General features: G+C 44.0%; 1 protein-coding gene and 2 long non-coding RNA genes across 3 annotated transcripts; 2 read left to right on the top strand and 1 right to left on the bottom strand.

The window, feature by feature from the left end:
• Positions 1–2,857: 2,857 nt before the first annotated feature.
• On the bottom strand, positions 2,858–17,586 carry gal3st2 (galactose-3-O-sulfotransferase 2). The gene is made up of 4 exons (XM_085479108.1): positions 17,420–17,586; positions 7,794–7,904; positions 5,402–6,023; positions 2,858–3,933 (listed from the first exon to the last, which is right to left on the bottom strand). Exons 1-4 carry the CDS (start codon positions 17,512–17,514, stop codon positions 3,103–3,105), a joined length of 1,659 nt encoding a protein of 552 aa, XP_085335234.1. The 5' UTR covers positions 17,515–17,586; the 3' UTR covers positions 2,858–3,102.
• On the top strand, positions 9,095–9,680 carry LOC146693277 (uncharacterized). Its single transcript, XR_014923938.1, has 2 exons — positions 9,095–9,430; positions 9,512–9,680. It is a non-coding gene; the product is annotated as an uncharacterized LOC146693277 (long non-coding RNA).
• Positions 11,165–12,265, top strand: LOC146693276 (uncharacterized). Its single transcript, XR_014923939.1, has 2 exons — positions 11,165–12,015; positions 12,097–12,265. It is a non-coding gene; the product is annotated as an uncharacterized LOC146693276 (long non-coding RNA).
• Positions 17,587–17,835: the final 249 nt, after the last annotated feature.

Genomic DNA, 17,835 nt, shown 5'->3' with positions numbered 1-17,835 from the left:
ATCAAGCACAGCTTAACAACGGTTGCAGTTTCAAGTCTCAGTTTCAAGTTTGAAGAGAAGACTTTAAGCTGCAGGTTTGACAGGATGAGTTACAGCATGAAAGCCACTGCAAAGTCATCAGAATAAGACAAAGAGGCTTGCCTGGGCCATGAAGACTGGAAGAAGGTGTTATGGACTGCTGAATCAAAATTTGAAATCTTTGGTTCATTACACAGGGTCTTTGTACGCTGTTGAATAGGCGAAAGGATGTTTCCACAGTGTGTGGCATGTCAAACATGGAGGAGGAAGTGTGATGGTCTGGGGCTGTTTTGCTGGATTCAGGGTCGGACGCATCCTGAACCAAAACAGCTACCACAGCGCCATTCAATATTCTCTGGTATGTAGGGGTCCATCCTACAGCAAGATAATGACCCAAAATATAAGTCCAACCTATGCCAGAACTACCTCAGGAAAAAAGAACAAGATGGTAAGCTTGAAAACATGGAGTGACCAGCACAGTCTCCAGACTTAAACCCCATCAAGCTGGTTTTGGAACAGGACAGAAAAGGGAAAGCAAAGCAAGTGCAAAACTTACAGATAGGGGAAGAACTTTCTGAAGAATATTTGATTTTTGTTATAGAAAGAATGCCACAGGTTCAGCTGTTATATCTTCCAAAGGTGGCTACTTTAAAATGAAAGGATAGTACAAATAAGTACCTGGAGTTGAGGAATCATGACTTTATAGACCAAAATGTATTCTAAACTTTTGACTCATCACAATGCAATGAGACATTAAACTACATAATTTTCAATAAAAAACTGGAAGAACTGGGTGTTCTAAAACTTTTGACCGATAGTTTATATTTAATATACAGTCCCAATCAAAAGTTTAAGACCACTTGATAAATGGCAAAAAAAAAAAGAACCAAAAAACCCCAAACATATTTGGCATGGTTGGATCTTAACAAGGTTTCAAGTAGAGCTTCAACATGCAAAAAGAAGAAATGGGAGTGAGACAAAACATTTTTTGAGCATGCAATTTATTAAAAACAATACTTCAACTGAAACAGGCTGTTGTACAGCTGATGAAAAGTTTAGGACAACATGCCTTCAAAAGTCAAATCTGCAAAAATGTGGAGTCATGATAATTTTAAGTAAGGTGGTCACACTGTCACGATGTTCTGATCGCAAATGCAAAAAAAGCTTTCCCTTTTTTAAACATGGTCGGATTGTTAAACTCCATAAGCAGGGTCTCTTGCAGCGCACAATTCTCCACCATGAAAAAATACGGTGTCTCATTAACGGATGCCTGTATGAAAATGGGCTGAACCTGGAATCAAGCTTCCTCTTTAATAATTACCATAGATCATTTGCAGAGAATTTCTCTTAGTGCTTTCTTCCCCCTATACTCTATGTGTTTCTGTCTAACATTTACAAGAATTTACAAGTAGTCTTGAGCAGACCAGACAGGGATTAAACCACCAACCTTCCGCTGAGTAGGTGCCCTCTTCTACCACTGGAGATACAGCCACCCCCAGAATGTGAATGCTACTGATTACTACCGAATGTGTGCTGGTATCTAGGCTGCCTTGATATCCCAGGTTCTGTACAAGGCGATGGTTAATGAAACTGTACTTATAAGAACAGCATTATTAAATGAACGGATTATTCTTATACCTCTGAGCCAGGGTAAAGGCCTGTGGTAGACTAGCAGTTAAGCATGCAGGAAAACATCCAGGTGAGGGATTACCAATCTTCCTTATTGCACTTGCATATACGCTTTCATCTTTGGGATATGTTTGACAGATTAAAGACCAAAAAGTCATTTTTAACAGCTTAAACACAGGCAGACAATCACTCTTGGCACCACACCAGAACCCTCAAATGATTATACTGGAGGTACTGTAACTCAGACAGCATTGGTAGTTTCCATAAAAAGGTCCTTGGTTGATTTACTTTAGAAAGAGGACACTGTGCTACCTGTCAAAGATCCTTTATTTTTTGTTAAGAGAAGAGGATTCACTCTGGGTCTCCCATGGCAAATTGGTCCTGGGTGAGGGAAAAGACAACGAGCAATTCAGGAGACCCCTGTGGGTGAAAAATCTAGGAAACAGTTCACCCTCCCCGGGATAGGGTTACCGGGGCTCACTCTGGAGCCAGGCTTGGGGAAGGTGCCTGTGCCTATGTGCCAAATGACTGTTTAGAGTACCTTACCTTCATGGAGTTCCCAGGTGGGGTGCTTCAACACTAATGTGGGCAATGACAGTGAGACCTGCAGGGGTGTGATTGGAAGCAACAGCTAAATTGGATCTCTGTTAACACCATGTTCAAAACACACACACACACACACACACACACACACACACACACACACACACACAGATTAATACATTTCATATATGTATATTTTATTCTTTATATAATTTGATATTTTAATGCCATGTGCTTTTCTTTTTTTTATGTTGTGACACATTGATCCTGGAAGAACATTACTTTATTTCAAGGTGTATTACTGTGGCTCAAATGACACTAAAAAGCAACTTGACTTGAACTAGCATGTTCAAGTCAAGTTCAAGTTCCGTTGCTATCTTCACCAATTAAAACAACACAGGATATCAAAAACAGTCCAAAATTCAACCCACTGCCATGTACTTCAAAGATATGTTTTAAATGAGCAAACAAGCAAGAAAACAAACAATTCGTCAAAAACATTTTACTCTTGACTGTGTCTTCTAACATCCAGGAGCTAACAATATTGGGCTTGGTTAGCCTCTTATATTCATAAGAATGAATAATCACCAAAGTGATATGATATTCCGGCTTTCATATTTTCAACTTAACCACTGGTGTGGCTACTAAAAAAAGAGAAAAGAAAAGAAAAAAAAAATCAAAAATTTTTTTTAATACCCAACACATACTTCTCAAGCATATCACATATCCTGTGATTATTAGTCACAGGTATTAATCGTGGTATTCTTGTTTTATTGTTAGCTTGTGTTTTTGTTAACAGAGAACTTGTGGAGGCCCATTGGTTTTTGAGACCTGACTTTACTTCTTAAGGTCAGGCTGCTCAGGTCTTCCCATTTCTGATGCTTTGCCATCATAGCAATTTTCTTTAGGTGATTATTTAACAGTCTTAGTTGCCTGTTTATGCTTAGCAGCTTCCTTTGGGAACTGCTTGGTGTACAGACGATGTGTGTACTGCAGTTCTGGTAAGATAAATCTCTGACATTTTGTTTTGGTTTGTATATCTAAGTTTGGGTTTAGGTTATAGCCCTGAATGACAGCTGTTCCATACTGAAAAGGCTTCAGCCTAGCATCCTTTACCAGTGATGGGTCAACCGCACATCTATCTTTCAGGCAAGTGTTTGCAAGCTTGACTTGTAGCTTTCTCAGCTGAGCTACTTCCCTCTCCATCTTCTGTCGTCCAACAAGACTATCAACTTTGTGCCAGAAGGTTGTGTTGAAGTGCAGGTAAATCCTCCAGTCTAAAGCATTCCACTTCTTGATTTTTTCTGCAGTGTTCGGTGAAAGTGAATGCCGAGTTTGTTCACTGCGACTATTGAGCCGAAAGGAAACCATATCTTCCAAGGACCAGCAGAGGGAGTACTTGAGCAAGACCATGGACTCATCAAAGTATTCAGAAATTAGTATAAGATTAAAGTCCTGTTCTATGGTTTTAATAGCCACAGTGGTTCTCTCCTCAAAGTCTCCAGCACCAGCTGCAATATTATTCTTAAAGCCAAAGTCAAAAGCCAGAATATTGTGAGCGTAGTGGTTGTTGGCTACCGATGCATTATAGTTTCTCCAGCTGTTGTCTAAGAAGTCCTCCAGGCTAAATGTCTTACGGAAGGCTGGGATGCTCTTATAATAACTAAAGATGGATTCCATCATAGCCACAGGATGTCTCAAGATGGAAAAGTAAAAGGTATCCTGAGGCATCACTTTTGCCACCTGGGAAATACATAGTAAATTATACAGTCAGACACCTGTTGTTCTGAAGACCAGTAGTGTTATCACTATATTATCCATGTGCTATATATGTTTATTCTTGTCAACCTTAGCAAGTCATAAAAATAGATTAAAAAAAACAAATTCAGATGAATTTCAAAATATGTCACATTATTTCAATAACAAAATGCAGTGTGTGAAAAAATAATACGTCTTTACTGCTTTCTTTTGAATTTAGAGGGTAAGTTTCAGCCAGGTGCTGCTAATCAAAAGCACTGATTAAATGATCATTAACAAGTGTCAGAACTTCTATAAAAGGAGACATTTTGGTCTCGAGCCTTCAGGTGCATTTTCACGCAATGCCAAAAAGGAAAGAAATTCTGAGTGATATTTGAACTGTTCCTGGCCATTAATCTAGGAAGGGTTAAAAGGCAGTGTTATGAGATGACTTTTAGAGAGAGGCAAGACGTGAAAGACTCCCACCCCTTAAAACTAAAAGTAAATGAATTAAATAAATAAATATTTATTAGTCTTCAATAAGATAAACTAGACCAGATACCATTCTGGAATCCTTCCTGCCTGTAAAATTATTTTTTTAAATGTGTAAAATTGTGACTGGTGAAGGATTTTTATTAGAACCAATTTGCAAAAGCAATGGGAGAAACACCTCTCTTATGAAAAGAGAGGTTTTTCATAAGATACTACAAGACACCTCTCTACACATGTAACTGTATAATAATGATAAAAGTATTTATTCTGCAGAAAAATGTTCCCCATCACTGCTATATGGATTAGTGTTACTGCTGCAGATGTTTAATGCATAATAGTCTATAAAATCACGGGTTTGTAGTACCTGTCCTATAAGGACCACAACAAAATTTAATCATCTCAGAAACACTAGCCTAGATCATAGATTCATAGATTCAGTCTAAAAAGTAACTTTTAAAAAAAAATCACTTCTCTCTGGTCAGTCTGTAACAAATGCAAGTATCACTGTGTTAGATTAATGTCTAAACGTTGCAAAAACTAAGAAGACACATACATGCATGTAGCACAGTAACATGGTAACCTGGTACCATCATATCATAAGATGTCATGATATGATGCTAAATAATGCTTTGTGTTCTCCTACACATTGTGCACACCTGCTGAGCTCTGGTAAATGGTTTGCAGTATGAGTTACCATGCCAATATACCCTTGTGATAATTTTCTTTTCAAACCCAGGGTTAACCTTTAAGGTACCTGTATAAGAATGAATCCTGCTTTGTAGTTTAGATAATTTGTACATTAGATAATATTTCATTAGGTCTTGATATGTGAAACTTTGTAACAGGGTGTACTGCAGCTTTTATTTTGGGCCAATTAACACATTTTGGTACTTAGTCAGGCTGACTGGAATACCAAACCATATCAAATTGATATAATTGCTGTGGTTGCCATGGAACTACATACATTTCTGATGAAACTCACCTCAGATTTTTTAAATCTCATGTGGTTGCACATGATGTGGAACTCTTTCACACTTCTGCTGCTAACTCCTTCGACAAAATGTGGAACAAAGAAAAATGGATAAAATAACTGGCTCTGTTTGTTTAGAGGGAGAGCGAAGGTCAAGTTTCTGCTTTCGCCATAGCGATACAGGATGTTTAAGATAGTGCTGCTTGCTGTCTTGTGTGTCTTGAGGAAAACGATGTGAGACTTTGGATGGCAGGTTGCTTGAGTGTGAGTATTGTTCTGAGTCTTCAAAAAACTGGAAGGAGTGGGAGAGCGGGTGAGTCTTTTTTCTGTCCCTAGAGTTATGTCTTTCCGGGTACTATGGGAAACCAGAGAAGATGGAAGGTCAACGTTTGGTTTGTTTCGGTCTTTTGGTAGAAGCAGCTTGCCCAGTGTAACTTTTCTCCCCTCCTGTTGAGAGCTTGCAAGCCTGCCGATTAAAGAATATGAAGGCTTTTCATGTTGCTCATGTTGATGATTACCATTTGCAGTTTGTTCCATTTGTTGTAATCTTGTGTCTTCAGGTCTTATGTGAGGAAACTCTTTTTCTTTCTTGATAGAGAACTTCATCTGCTGGAGTTGTACTAGCTTGCCATTCCTGGAAAACGTCATAAACACAATAAAATACCTCACTTTCAAATCTTATATTATTGATTCTAGGTCAGGAACTTTTGACATCACATTTTAATGCACTGGAGGTCCTTTACTGTGGCATTTTAAGGAACATTTCAATTTTGTTTAAACAAAAGTGAGGATGTGACTTTCTATATGCCGAAAACTTCCTGTGAAAGGTAAAGGACCACATGGTCCCAGAAATCAGGCAGCATATCAGCTTCTTAGACCCTTATGTAAAATCAAGCCTTAGAAACCTTGGCGTCATATTCGATAGCTCGATGTCACTCGAGCAGCATTCTAAGCAGCTGGTCCGAAACTGTTTTTATCATTTACGGAATACTTCTAAACTCAGACTAATGGTATCAAAGCTTGAACTTGAGATGATTATTCATGCTTTTATTTCTTCTCGTTTAGATTACTGTAACGGTCTGTTTACTTGTTTTAACAAATCAGCCTTAAATCGTCTTCAGACTGTGCAGAATGCTGCAGCACGACTCTTAACAGGCACCAAGACAAGATCTCATATCACTCCAGTTTTGGCCTCCCTTTACTGGTTGCCTGCAAATTTTAGGTTTCATTTTAAAATTTTAGTTCTAACCTTTTGGGCCCTACATGGTCAAGCTCCTCAATATTTATCTGACCTGCTGAAACCAAATTCATCTTCTCGGGCTTTAAGGTCATTAGATCAGAGACTGCTGGTGGTACAGCACACTCGTTTTAAAACTCGTGGTGATTGGGCCTTTCAGTGTGAACCTAAGGCTATGTTCACACTAGCCCGGATAGATTTGAAAACAGCATCTTTGTCTGAAAACGCTCCGCGTCCACACTATCGTTTTCAGTCATTTTCACAGAGTTGTGCATCCACATTGAAACGGCAGAAAACGCTTACGTTCCAGCACTGCGCATGTGTGAAATGCAAGACGATTCGACCGGCCTCATTTCTGCTCGCTGTTTATTGACTTTCCGGCTCTTTGAAACATTGCGGGAAAATGTCGAGGAAAAGCACCAAGTTTTTTAAATGGACTAACAATGAGGTGGGGCTGTTGCTGTGAGTAACACAAAAGTACAAAGTTGCAAAAGTGAGTGAGAATTAAAGAATTTGAAGAAAAGCTATCTGAAGCATGTACAAACTGATATTAATCTTTAATAAGCCTGTCAAAATTGAGAAACAATCACATGACTAAAATGTGTCATCGTTTTCAAAAAGTCTCCGTTTTTGCTGTCCACACTGCAACACGAAAGCACCGTTTTCAAATGTATGCATTTTCGAGAGCGTTTTCAAAATGCAAAAACGCCGTCCCAGTTTGGATCGGAGGCCAAAACGGAGAGAAAATTTGTGTTTGTGTTTGTGTTTTCAAACGATTGGTTTCCCCAATCTTAGAAAACAGTACATTTGCATGACTGAAACCAGTCCACTGAGGGAACAATGTGCTGGGAGGTCAGTTCCTTCATTATGATGAAGCTGAAACCTGCAGTCAGCTGAGACTGAAGAAGTCACTTGGATGAGTGACGAAACGTTTCTCCCACTGAAAACGCTACGTCCAGATGAACAGAATCAACCTTTGGAGATTTACTTACCTGGATGATTGAGCATGCATCAAGACGATACCATATTATATATTTTAAAGTTTATAATCGTCACATGAGTTATTTTTCACCAATGCTAGATTCAGTAAGAAATGTCCAAAAAAAAAATTAACGATAACAAAGTCCACTTGGTTTGAGAAAATTGGTGTTGAGAATAGGACTTTACCTGGCCTGATGGGTGACAAAGGTCTGAATGGCAATACAGACTCCCAGCAAAATGAACAGTATCCACAGAGAGTGATGCCTGCTGTGCAGCAATCTCTTCCTCTTCACAAACCTACAAAAACATATACACACACAGACACACACAAACACACTTTTAAATGGATAAAGTGACTGTTGCCACGTTGTATTGAGACTGGGTTATGAGAAAAAACTAAGTGACAGAAATTTTTTGCTGAAATGTGGTAAAAAGCAAAAAAATTCTACTGAAAGGGGTAAAGACGGAGAAATTTTTGCTGAAAAGTGGTGGAAAAAAAAACGTTGTCCTGAGCAGGATTCGAACGTGGCCCTCCTGGTCTCAAGGCAGATACTCATCTCACTGAGCTAAACTTATTCTCACAAAGAAGAGGTGGAGAGACTGACAATTCTACTGAAATGAGCAGACGCTGCTGAGAATTGTGCTGATAAGAGGTGAAAAGGCAGAAAATTCTGCAGAAATAGGTGAATCAGCAGAATTTCCGCTGAAAAGAGACGAATCTTACTAAAGTATTGATATTTTAATGTGAGAATCGATTCTAGAACATAAATGACTGGTATCAGAGGAATCGATATTTCAGTATCGATCCGCACATCACTATCAATCAAGTCAAACTTCTGTTATTGCGAAGCTAGCCGCTCACAATGGCGAAGAGAAAAGTTGAATCTGAAAGCAGAGCCTTTCAGCGCCATGCAGTGGGTGACTGAATATATGTTTACAGACATTGCTGGTAATCCCGTGTGTCTTATTGGTGGAGCTAATGTGGCTGTAATTAAGGAATTTCATTTAAGACGGCACTTCGAGACAAAAAGTCAGGATAAGCTGAAAAACCTAAGTGCAGAGCAGAAACTAAAGAAAGTAGAAGAGCTAAAGAAGAATGTGACATTTCAGCAGACCTTTTTCACCAGAGCAAAATCACAAAGGGAAGCTGTTGTGAAAGCAAGTTTTATTGTAGCAGAGGAGAAAGCCAAATCAGCCCGGTACCACTCTGAAGAGCTGCATGATGAAGGTGTGCGACATCTTGTGTCCAGACAAAACGCAGATTTTGGCAAATGTGAGCCTGAGCAGAAATACGATTGCTGATCGGGTTTGTGAGATGGCCACTGATTTAAGAACACAGTTGTGTGAAAGAAGCAAAAACTGTCATGGTCCAGAGTCTGAGGATTTTTCTTTATGGCAACAGTAAACTTGTGCTTCATACCTTATTGTGTTTCTTTATATTATTCTTTGTTCTCGGTTATTCTGTTTTGTCTTTTGTTTAGGTTTGCTATGTGTTTGTCACGGACCCGGGTCTGGGGACTCGGGGTCCGTGGGCAGTGGGGACTGTGACTGTTATTGTTATTATTATTATTATTATTATTATTTGGTGTGTTGTCTGCACTGCCCCTATGCACATCTGTATGTAGGCAGGTATGTGTGTGTTTTGCCTTTCTGCTGTGGCCAAGTTACAGGCACCTTCAGCCCTGGGGGCGTGGTCTAACTTGAGGGCTGGCCACACCCGAAGTCCTGGCCGCACACCTGCTCCTCATCTGGGCTCGTCGGGGGAGCTATTTAGATGAGCGATGGAGCTTCCACCGACGCGGGATTATTGCGTTTGACTACACGTCAGTCTTCAAACAAGTCAAGTGTGAGTGTATGCCTGCTGGGATAAGTGTTAACGGCTGCCTCTATTGTTTTCCCCTCAGGAGGAGTGTGGGACGAGAAGGAGCAGTAAGCACGGGGAGTGCAGGGACACTGGGGCAGAGAGCACTACACGGGGACTTTTGGGAAGAAGACACTCCACGGGAGTCTGGGAAACTGGGGATTTATTGTTGTTTACTTCACCACCTTGTAAATAAACACTGTTGCACTGAAGAGTCCGGCGTTTGGGTCCTATTTCCCCATCTCCCCACGGTCTGCCAGCCAGACCGTGACAGAATAATCCCGCCATTATGGGCCCAGCGGACTCAAGGACTGTCTCACAGGAGGAATTGCTCGCCCAGCTCTGGAAATACTGTCGGAGCATTATCCAGGCGGCGGATCCACATCAGAGACACATGCAGGTCGTATTTTTTGATGCCTTCCTGTCTTCAACCACCTGTTCCATGAGCTTTCTGGACATTGCAAAACTAATTCAAATTGTAACTGTGTTGAGGGCTAGCTCTAGCTTTGAACTGTTTGGTTTAGGCTGTCCGGGCAAGGAGGATGCGGCTGCCTCCCTGGCAGCCCTCGCTGCCTGGTTTTTTCTTAATAGGCGGAAGGTTTTCCCACCGCCGCTTGCTGCTCACCTATTGGACCCTCCACTGCAAGGAGGACGGCGCCCTACTCCATCTCCTCTCACTTCTTCAATGGCCTCTGTGCCAGCAGACCAAAGACCGGCAGTGCTGGTCACCACAGTGAGTAGACCGGACCCTGTCATTTTAACGAATCCAGTCACAGATGAACAGGGGACAGGTTCCTTTGCCCCGCCAACACGAAAGAGACGGCGCCGGCGTCATCCTCGTCAAACCGTAGCTCACCTCACTCCTGTGGTTTGGGAAGAACCAGCTGACTCTGGACTGACCGCATGAGGAGCCGCGGACCCAGTGCTAGAACATGAGCCTGCCACTACAGACAATAGGGAGGCTGAGATTCTCCCCAGGGCTTCCCCAGAGGCTGAACCGGAGGCCTCAGTTGCCTCTGGCCCCCTGGAAATTGCTGAGCCAGCGGTAACATTGTTTTCCTCTCCACCCTTCATGTTGGACATATCACCCTCACTTCAATTAGCTGCCCAGCTAGTCGGTCAGTCATCATCTGTTCCACCTTCCACATCCACTGCTCTGCCACCGCATCCACCACCTGCAGCTGCCATGTCGCCGTCGTCACCGCCGGGTGACCGGCTCAGCGTGCGGGGGGATCCCGCGCTGCAGCCGGAGGAGCTCAGCGAGACGGAGGAGCTCAGCAAGCCAGCTGGGGGGCCAGCGCCGCTGCTGGAGGAGCTCAACGAGCTGGAGCTGGAGCTCGGCGAGCGGGAGCCGCAGGAGGAGCTCGCGCTGCCCGAGCAGGAGCTCAGCGAGCGGGAGCCGCGGGTGGAGCTCGCGCTGCCCGAGCAGGAGCTCAGCGAGCCGGAGCCGCGGGTGGAGCTCGCGCTGCCCGAGCAGGAGCTCAGCGAGCCGGAGGAGCTCAGCGAGCCGGAGGAGCCCAGCGAGCTAATGCCGGAGGAGCCCTGTGAGCCGGAGCAGCTCAGCGAGCCACCCACTGAGAAGCCCGCACCGCTGCTGGCGGACCTCAACGAGCCGGAGGGACCGGCGTTGCCAGCAGAGGAGCTCAGCGAGCCTGGTGAGCCCACGCTGCCACCGGAGGAGCTCGGAGGTCCGGAGGGATCCGCTGAGCCAGAGCTGGAGGTCGGCCACGTCCTGCAGCCCGGCCGCCACGTCCTGCAGCCCGGCCGCCACGTCCTGCAGCCCGGCCGCCACGTCCTGCAGCCCGGCCGCCACGTCCTGCAGCCCGGCCGGTACATCGGGAATCGTGGGTTGTGCTGAGGCGGGAGCAGCAACGCCGCCGCCACCGGACCCGTGGCCGCCCGCCGGAACTGCAACGCCGTCGCCACCGGATCCGTGGCAGGCCGCCTGAAGCGTTCTGCTCCCATCACGGGGTTGGAGGTAGGCCGCCCGAACGGTTTTCCCACCACTGCCTGACCCATAGCGGGTTTTGCCTGCTTGCGGTCCACTGGGTCGGCCGCAAGAACTGTTGCTGCCACCATGGCAGTGGTTGGACTTTTGAACTGGGGTTTTCCGGCCCTCCGTCCTGTTTCCCCCCCGCCGCCCGCCCTGAGATGTTTGGGTTGTGGTTTTTGTTGTGTTTTGGGTCGTCGGGAGCCGACCCTTAGAGGGGGGGTACTGTCACGGACCCGGCTCTGGGGACTCGGGGTCCGTGGGCAGTGGGGACTGTGACTGTTATTGTTATTATTATTATTATTATTATTATTATTTGGTGTGTTGTCTGCACTGCCCCTATGCACATCTGTATGTAGGCAGGTATGTGTGTGTTTTGCCTTTCTGCTGTGGCCAAGTTACAGGCACCTTCAGCCCTGGGGGCGTGGTCTAACTTGAGGGCTGGCCACACCCGAAGTCCTGGCCGCACACCTGCTCCTCATCTGGGCTCGTCGGGGGAGCTATTTAGATGAGCGATGGAGCTTCCACCGACGCGGGATTATTGCGTTTGACTACACGTCAGTCTTCAAACAAGTCAAGTGTGAGTGTATGCCTGCTGGGATAAGTGTTAACGGCTGCCTCTATTGTTTTCCCCTCAGGAGGAGTGTGGGACGAGAAGGAGCAGTAAGCACGGGGAGTGCAGGGACACTGGGGCAGAGAGCACTACACGGGGACTTTTGGGAAGAAGACACTCCACGGGAGTCTGGGAAACTGGGGATTTATTGTTGTTTACTTCACCACCTTGTAAATAAACACTGTTGCACTGAAGAGTCCGGCGTTTGGGTCCTATTTCCCCATCTCCCCACGGTCTGCCAGCCAGACCGTGACAGTGTTAGTGTTTTTGTTTCATGCCTGCCTGTGTTCTCTCTGTCTGTCCATGGTGTTATTGTGTCTGCTCATGAGTCTGCCTGTCAAGTTCAGTGTCCTGTCTGGTTCTCTGTGTCTGTTAGTTTCCTGTTTTATTCTGAAAGTTCATGTCTCATGTCAGTGTGTTCACTTTTACCTCTCCCCTGTCTCGTTAGCCTAATTGCTCCCAGCTGTGTCTCCCTCCTGTGGCCCATTCCCTGATTACTCCCCGTGTATTTAAGCCTGTGCTCTCTGTTGCGTTGTCTGTTTAACTCCATGTCCGTTTGCATAATTCTGTGTAACCCGGTGTTCAGGCTGCGTCTCTCCGCCAGGTTTCTTTGTGCATTTTGTTCCTCCTCCCGTGCGTGTTTGGTTTAATTTGAGTTCTTTAGTTTTCCCCAGTTTAGGTTTGTTTTCTCCCCGCTCTGCTCCTCCTGTTTTTGTCACCTTATCACCTCTGTAATTAAACATTCACTCGCACCCCAGCCAGTGCCTGCATTTTGGATCCTTTTCTCAATTCACCACACGACTGCTGCGCAGCCGTGACAAAAACTTTATTGCATACTCTCTTGCTGTGGATGAAAGTACAGACATGATGGACATTGTACAACTGGCCATCTTCATCCGTGGAGAGGAAATATTGAACATTAAATCGATGCACGGGACAACGACAGGAAAAGACATTTTTTAAAACGTATGTCAAAGGGTAACCGACATGAAACTGCCCTGGGACAAACTTGTTGGACTTACAACAGATGGAGCGCTGGTGTTGTGTGGTGAAAAAAGCGGACTAGTCAGCAGGATGCGAGTAAATATGCAGGAGGAAAACTGTACCGGTGAGTTAACAGCATATCACTGCATCATACACCAGGAAACGCTGTGTGGTGAAGTCCTAAAAATGGAGCATGTAATGATCACCGCAATGCAAACCGTAAATTTTATCTGAGCTTATGTGGGAAATATATTCAGAGTTTGCCGACATTCCATATCATACAGAGTTCCGTTGGCTGAGTTGGGGAAAAGTTCTCAATAGTTTTTGAGCTCAGCAAGGAAATCTGTCTGTTCGTGGACATGGCATGTATGATGCGGTGAAGGCATTTCAAGTGAAGCTGTCACAAATGCACCAGTGCAACCTGCCTCACTTTCCCTGTTGCCAAGTAATGTTGAACCAAGTCAGCGGACTTTGCTGAAGTGCACCTGTGCAGATTCAGATGGAGCTGCAGTGTAATGATACACTCAAGGGAAAGTACGACGCTGAATGGCCCGCACAGTTTATTAGTTCCATTCCTGAAGCAATGCCCAGCTCTGTCTACATGCGGCTCCAACCTTTCATTAACCTTTCTGGGGTTTTTGGAAGCTTATTTATATTTCTAACTTGCATAATTTTGACAGGATATATTTTTATGAAGAGCAAAATATTTAAAGTTAAAGTTTTTTTTTTAAAGTTTATTTAAACTGGAATAATATTCCTGTCTGTTTTTATTTATGTTTAAAAAAACATTGTTTTAGTGTGTTCAATAAATGTTTATCTTGTTTGGCCCACGACCTAAAGTGTGCCTTGAGTTTTGGCCCCCTATGCAATTCTGTTTGACACCCCTGACCTACAGTAACATCAACTATACCTACCAACTATATAAGTTACTAATCTTAAGTTCATTTTTGTTATAGCAGCTAAAAAAAGAGAAAGAAATCTTCTCTACGCCTCATTTACATGGAGCTTAAAATGTTTTTTTGTATACTGGATATCCCCATGACATTCAAAGCACTGATGTAGTTAAACCGTACAGCAACTTTTTCCTGACTATCTTTATTGTGTGTACACACACACACACACACACACACACACACACACACACACACACACGGCACCACTCTGACTCTAGAATCTAATTCTAGTAAAATTTTACAGTTGAGCTAAGATCCTAATATTTTTAATCTGGATGTTAATTACAAAAACAAAGACGCTCATATCAAAACACATACATTATATTACATAATTTTTTTACCATTCTCCCAGAAGCACATTTGTGAAGTCAGACACTGATCTTTGATGAGAAGGCCTGACTTGCAGTACCTGCACTAATTCATCCCAAAGGTGTTGGTTTTTTTTTAATGGTAGAATGAGAGGCAGAGCCTTTAACTTTCAGGTCTGTCTTCCTGTGGAACCATTTTGCTTTCTACTTTTAAGATCAGGTGTTTTTTCGTCACTTGCCTTTTTACTCATTATATGTTTATATTCCATTCTAATCATTAGCTGTTATAATTTTTTTCTCTCTTCCACAGGGTGTTCATTGTCCTCTCTTAGTAGCCAGTGCCCCAGGATGAGAGACTGGTGATTGGAGTAGACTTCCATGGGCATGTAAGTAAAGTAAACAGATGCTAGTGTTTTACAAAAAGGGGCGGAACTTGTTGTGCTGAACGTGTACTTTAAGAAGAGGGGGATGAAATAGTTTTTGTTCTGGGCCTGGTTCTGCTGGAGTTTTCTACTTGTTAAAAGGGAGTATTTTCCCTTTTTTCCCCCTTCCCACTGATTGTTTGGATTTTCTGTTTTCCCCGCATTATTGTAAGGTCTTTGTCTTACAATATAAAGCATGTTGTGATTTGGTGCTATATAAATAAAACTGAACAGAACTGAATAGGGTAACATATGTATGTGGAGGAAGGTACTCAACCACCCTAGTGTTCATTTCTTGTAGTACAATCCCCTCCGTTCTGACTACCTCCCTCTCTTTTTTACCATTCAACTACATGTCTTCAGTCCAAATAGCATCCCAATGTCATTGCTTCTAGTGGTTTAGATCAGTGAATCAATGTCTCATTCACTCTTGGCATACAGCTTCATGTCATCCTTATAGAGTAGGTGGCTGACGATTGCTGCATTTCGTACTTGGTATCTGCAGGGGGTTCAGGCCTATGCAGAACAGCAGTGGGGACAAGACTTGTGCTATTGGCTTGACGTTGGCCTCTAGTGTTGTTCGCCACGTCTCCATCGAATTTCTGATAAGGCCATTAGGGTCCTGTTTATCTTGTGTTGTTCTCTGCATTCCAGGATCCATGGGTTGAGGCACTGAGTCATAGGCTTGCAGTCAATCCAAGCGGTGTACAAGTTGGTGAGCTTGGTTTTACAGTCTTGGGTGACTGCTCTGTCTGACAGGAGCTGGTGTTTTGCCCCTGTGGTGTTTCTGCCTATTCCTATCTGTGTCCCACTCATATATAAAGCCATATGCCAACACTATTTATTTTTTTCCGATACTTACATTTTACATTTGAGTACTGTTCATATGTATATAGTGGCACAGAATTGTGCACATCACCCCCCTTTCTTTCCCACACTGCACTGAGTAGGAGATGCTCTATCTCATTGTACACATGTGTAAAGGCATTCTCTACTCTACTCTCTACTACTACTCTCTACTAACCGGGAGGTTGTTGATTCGATCTGCTCCAATCTGCATGTCAAATATCCTTGAGCAAGATACTAACCCCAGGTTGCTCACCGATGCATTCATCGATGTGAATGTGAATGGGTATGAATGTTAGTTAGGTAGCACTTAAAACCTAGAGAAGTGTTTGTGTGAATGGGTGTGATTGGGTGAATGAACAAGTTGTATAAAGCGCTTTGAGTGCTCAGAGTAGAAAAGCGCTATATAAGAACCAGTCTATTTACCATGTGATGGTTACTGGATCCTGTTCAGGGAGTTTGCTTTATCCAAGGTCTGCTCTTAGATCCACTAGCAACTGAGCATTGTTTTTATGAGTTGTCCTTCTCCCATATACTCCCAGTATTGCTCTGTCTCCGTCTTGTGGGGCTGTTTTCATATTGTTCACCTCCCACTAGCTAGGGGTACACCTTGGATTATTCAGTGGAGTACAGCTGGTTTATTCTCCTGCCTTCTGTCTCTCTACAGAAAAACAAACAGAAAGCTCACAGGCTGTCCCAGCCAAGAGCAGCAGGATCCAGGGCATGTAGGGCCAAAGAGGGGCCACCAGGCTGAACCTCACCTCCTTGGTGTGGACTTAACAGAGGATCAACTGGAGGAGAGAGAATTGAGGGAAGGCATAGACGAGACACTGGGGGCAGGGGTGCACAAGGGCAAAAGGTCGACCTCTGCCCTTCCAAATTTGCACCAGATCTGGTTGGCCACCTGAAATGGAGTCTCCACCCTCCTGGACTTGGTCGCTTACTTGACAGTGTCTGCCACCATTTTCAATGGCCCTAGCACATGAACTACTCTGAGCAAGCAGAGCAGGCGTTAGCCAGAGAGAAGCCAGAGAGCCAGAGAAAAACTCTTGCTCACTGGGCTAACAGCATCAGCGACAGTAAGAACCAACTGGTTGCATCGGTTGACAAGACCTGTATTCCAGAAGGATACAGCCAGCTGCAGTGACACTAGGTGACTAGGCGAGTGTTCAACTCGCAAGACCCCAAGAAACAGACCAGGTGCCCACAGCATCAGCTACAGCAAGGTTCCACTGGATTCATGAACCTGTGAGACCACAGATAATATACCAGGAGCAATCACAGCCACATATTAGAGTCACTACAAAGGACCTTTCCTTTCTTTTTTTCTCTTTTTAGGGCAACAGCAATTATGGGAACCAACCAACAGGCTTCACAACACAAAGGCAATGGACACACACTGTACCATGCAAAGCACACATGCACACTACATCTGACAGCAAGTGGAGATCAAAGAATCATAGTTTTCATATCTGCACAGATGTTTTATAGGACAAGCCAGAGTGTCTTAAAGAAGTATCCACATGTCCTGATAAAGGGGGTTCCTTCTCCATACATATGGAATATGTAAAGAGTGGAGAGACAGTCTCGATGTATAGTGAGCAAGAGTGTAAGGTTTACTGCCAAGATTCTCCACCCAGAATGTGGAGAAATTGAATAGCATCTCAGTTTGTGCAAATTTTCCCTGCTGTCGTCCTTGTATACAGTTTCTGATATTCTGTGCTGTTCTGTATGGGGATTCTGTACTCACTCAGAGATTAGAGTGTACACTGAATTATTATCACCATGGATTCAAACTATAAATACATAAATATATTAATTCAAGCCAACAGCACCTCCTTTCAGTGTAACAGCCTGGTGACCAGTGATGGGGTTTCCCTGGTGAGGAGGAAACTGGTGACAGCAGTCCATCTTTGGAGGGCCACGACATGGATGGAAGGACCCCTCGGGTGTCTTCCTGGAGGGGTCCTTCATCGCTGACTGAGGCGAGAGGCTACGTCTGGTCACCCTCATCACTGGAGCCTCAGACCGAGGTGGGGCAGCTGTCAAGCCCGATAGCAGCATTGGAGAAATCGGAGTGTGGAGCTGCAGCTGCAGCAGAGAGGATGAGGAAGCAGAGCTGACAGATGCCAAATTTAACCCCTAGTCTCGGTGAAACTGGCAAAATCCAGCAACCAGCATAAACCGAAGTCCATTACTCTAAATATGGGGAAACAGCAGGAAAGAAAATAAGATTACAATATGAAGGACC

The sequence above is a fragment of the Copadichromis virginalis genome, linkage group LG14 (genome assembly GCF_057382275.1).
Source record: "Copadichromis virginalis isolate Kocher_CV1m ecotype Utaka linkage group LG14, C_Virginalis_male_GT1.1, whole genome shotgun sequence".
NCBI lineage: Eukaryota > Metazoa > Chordata > Actinopteri > Cichliformes > Cichlidae > Copadichromis > Copadichromis virginalis.
The sequence above is the reverse complement of the archived record's forward strand: the minus strand, read 5'-3'. Positions and strand labels throughout refer to the sequence as shown.

Excerpts from the sequence above, each read along its gene's own strand:
- gal3st2 (XM_085479108.1), bottom strand. The coding sequence starts at position 17,514 with ATGTCGTGGCCCTCCAAAGATGGACTGCTGTCACCAGTTTCCTCCTCA. Across the intron at positions 6,024-7,793 it reads TTTGTCACCCATCAGGCCAG|GAATGGCAAGCTAGTACAAC; the intron begins GTAAAGTCCTAT and ends GACGTTTTCCAG. Across the intron at positions 3,934-5,401 it reads TGAGATTTAAAAAATCTGAG|GTGGCAAAAGTGATGCCTCA; the intron begins GTGAGTTTCATC and ends TGTATTTCCCAG.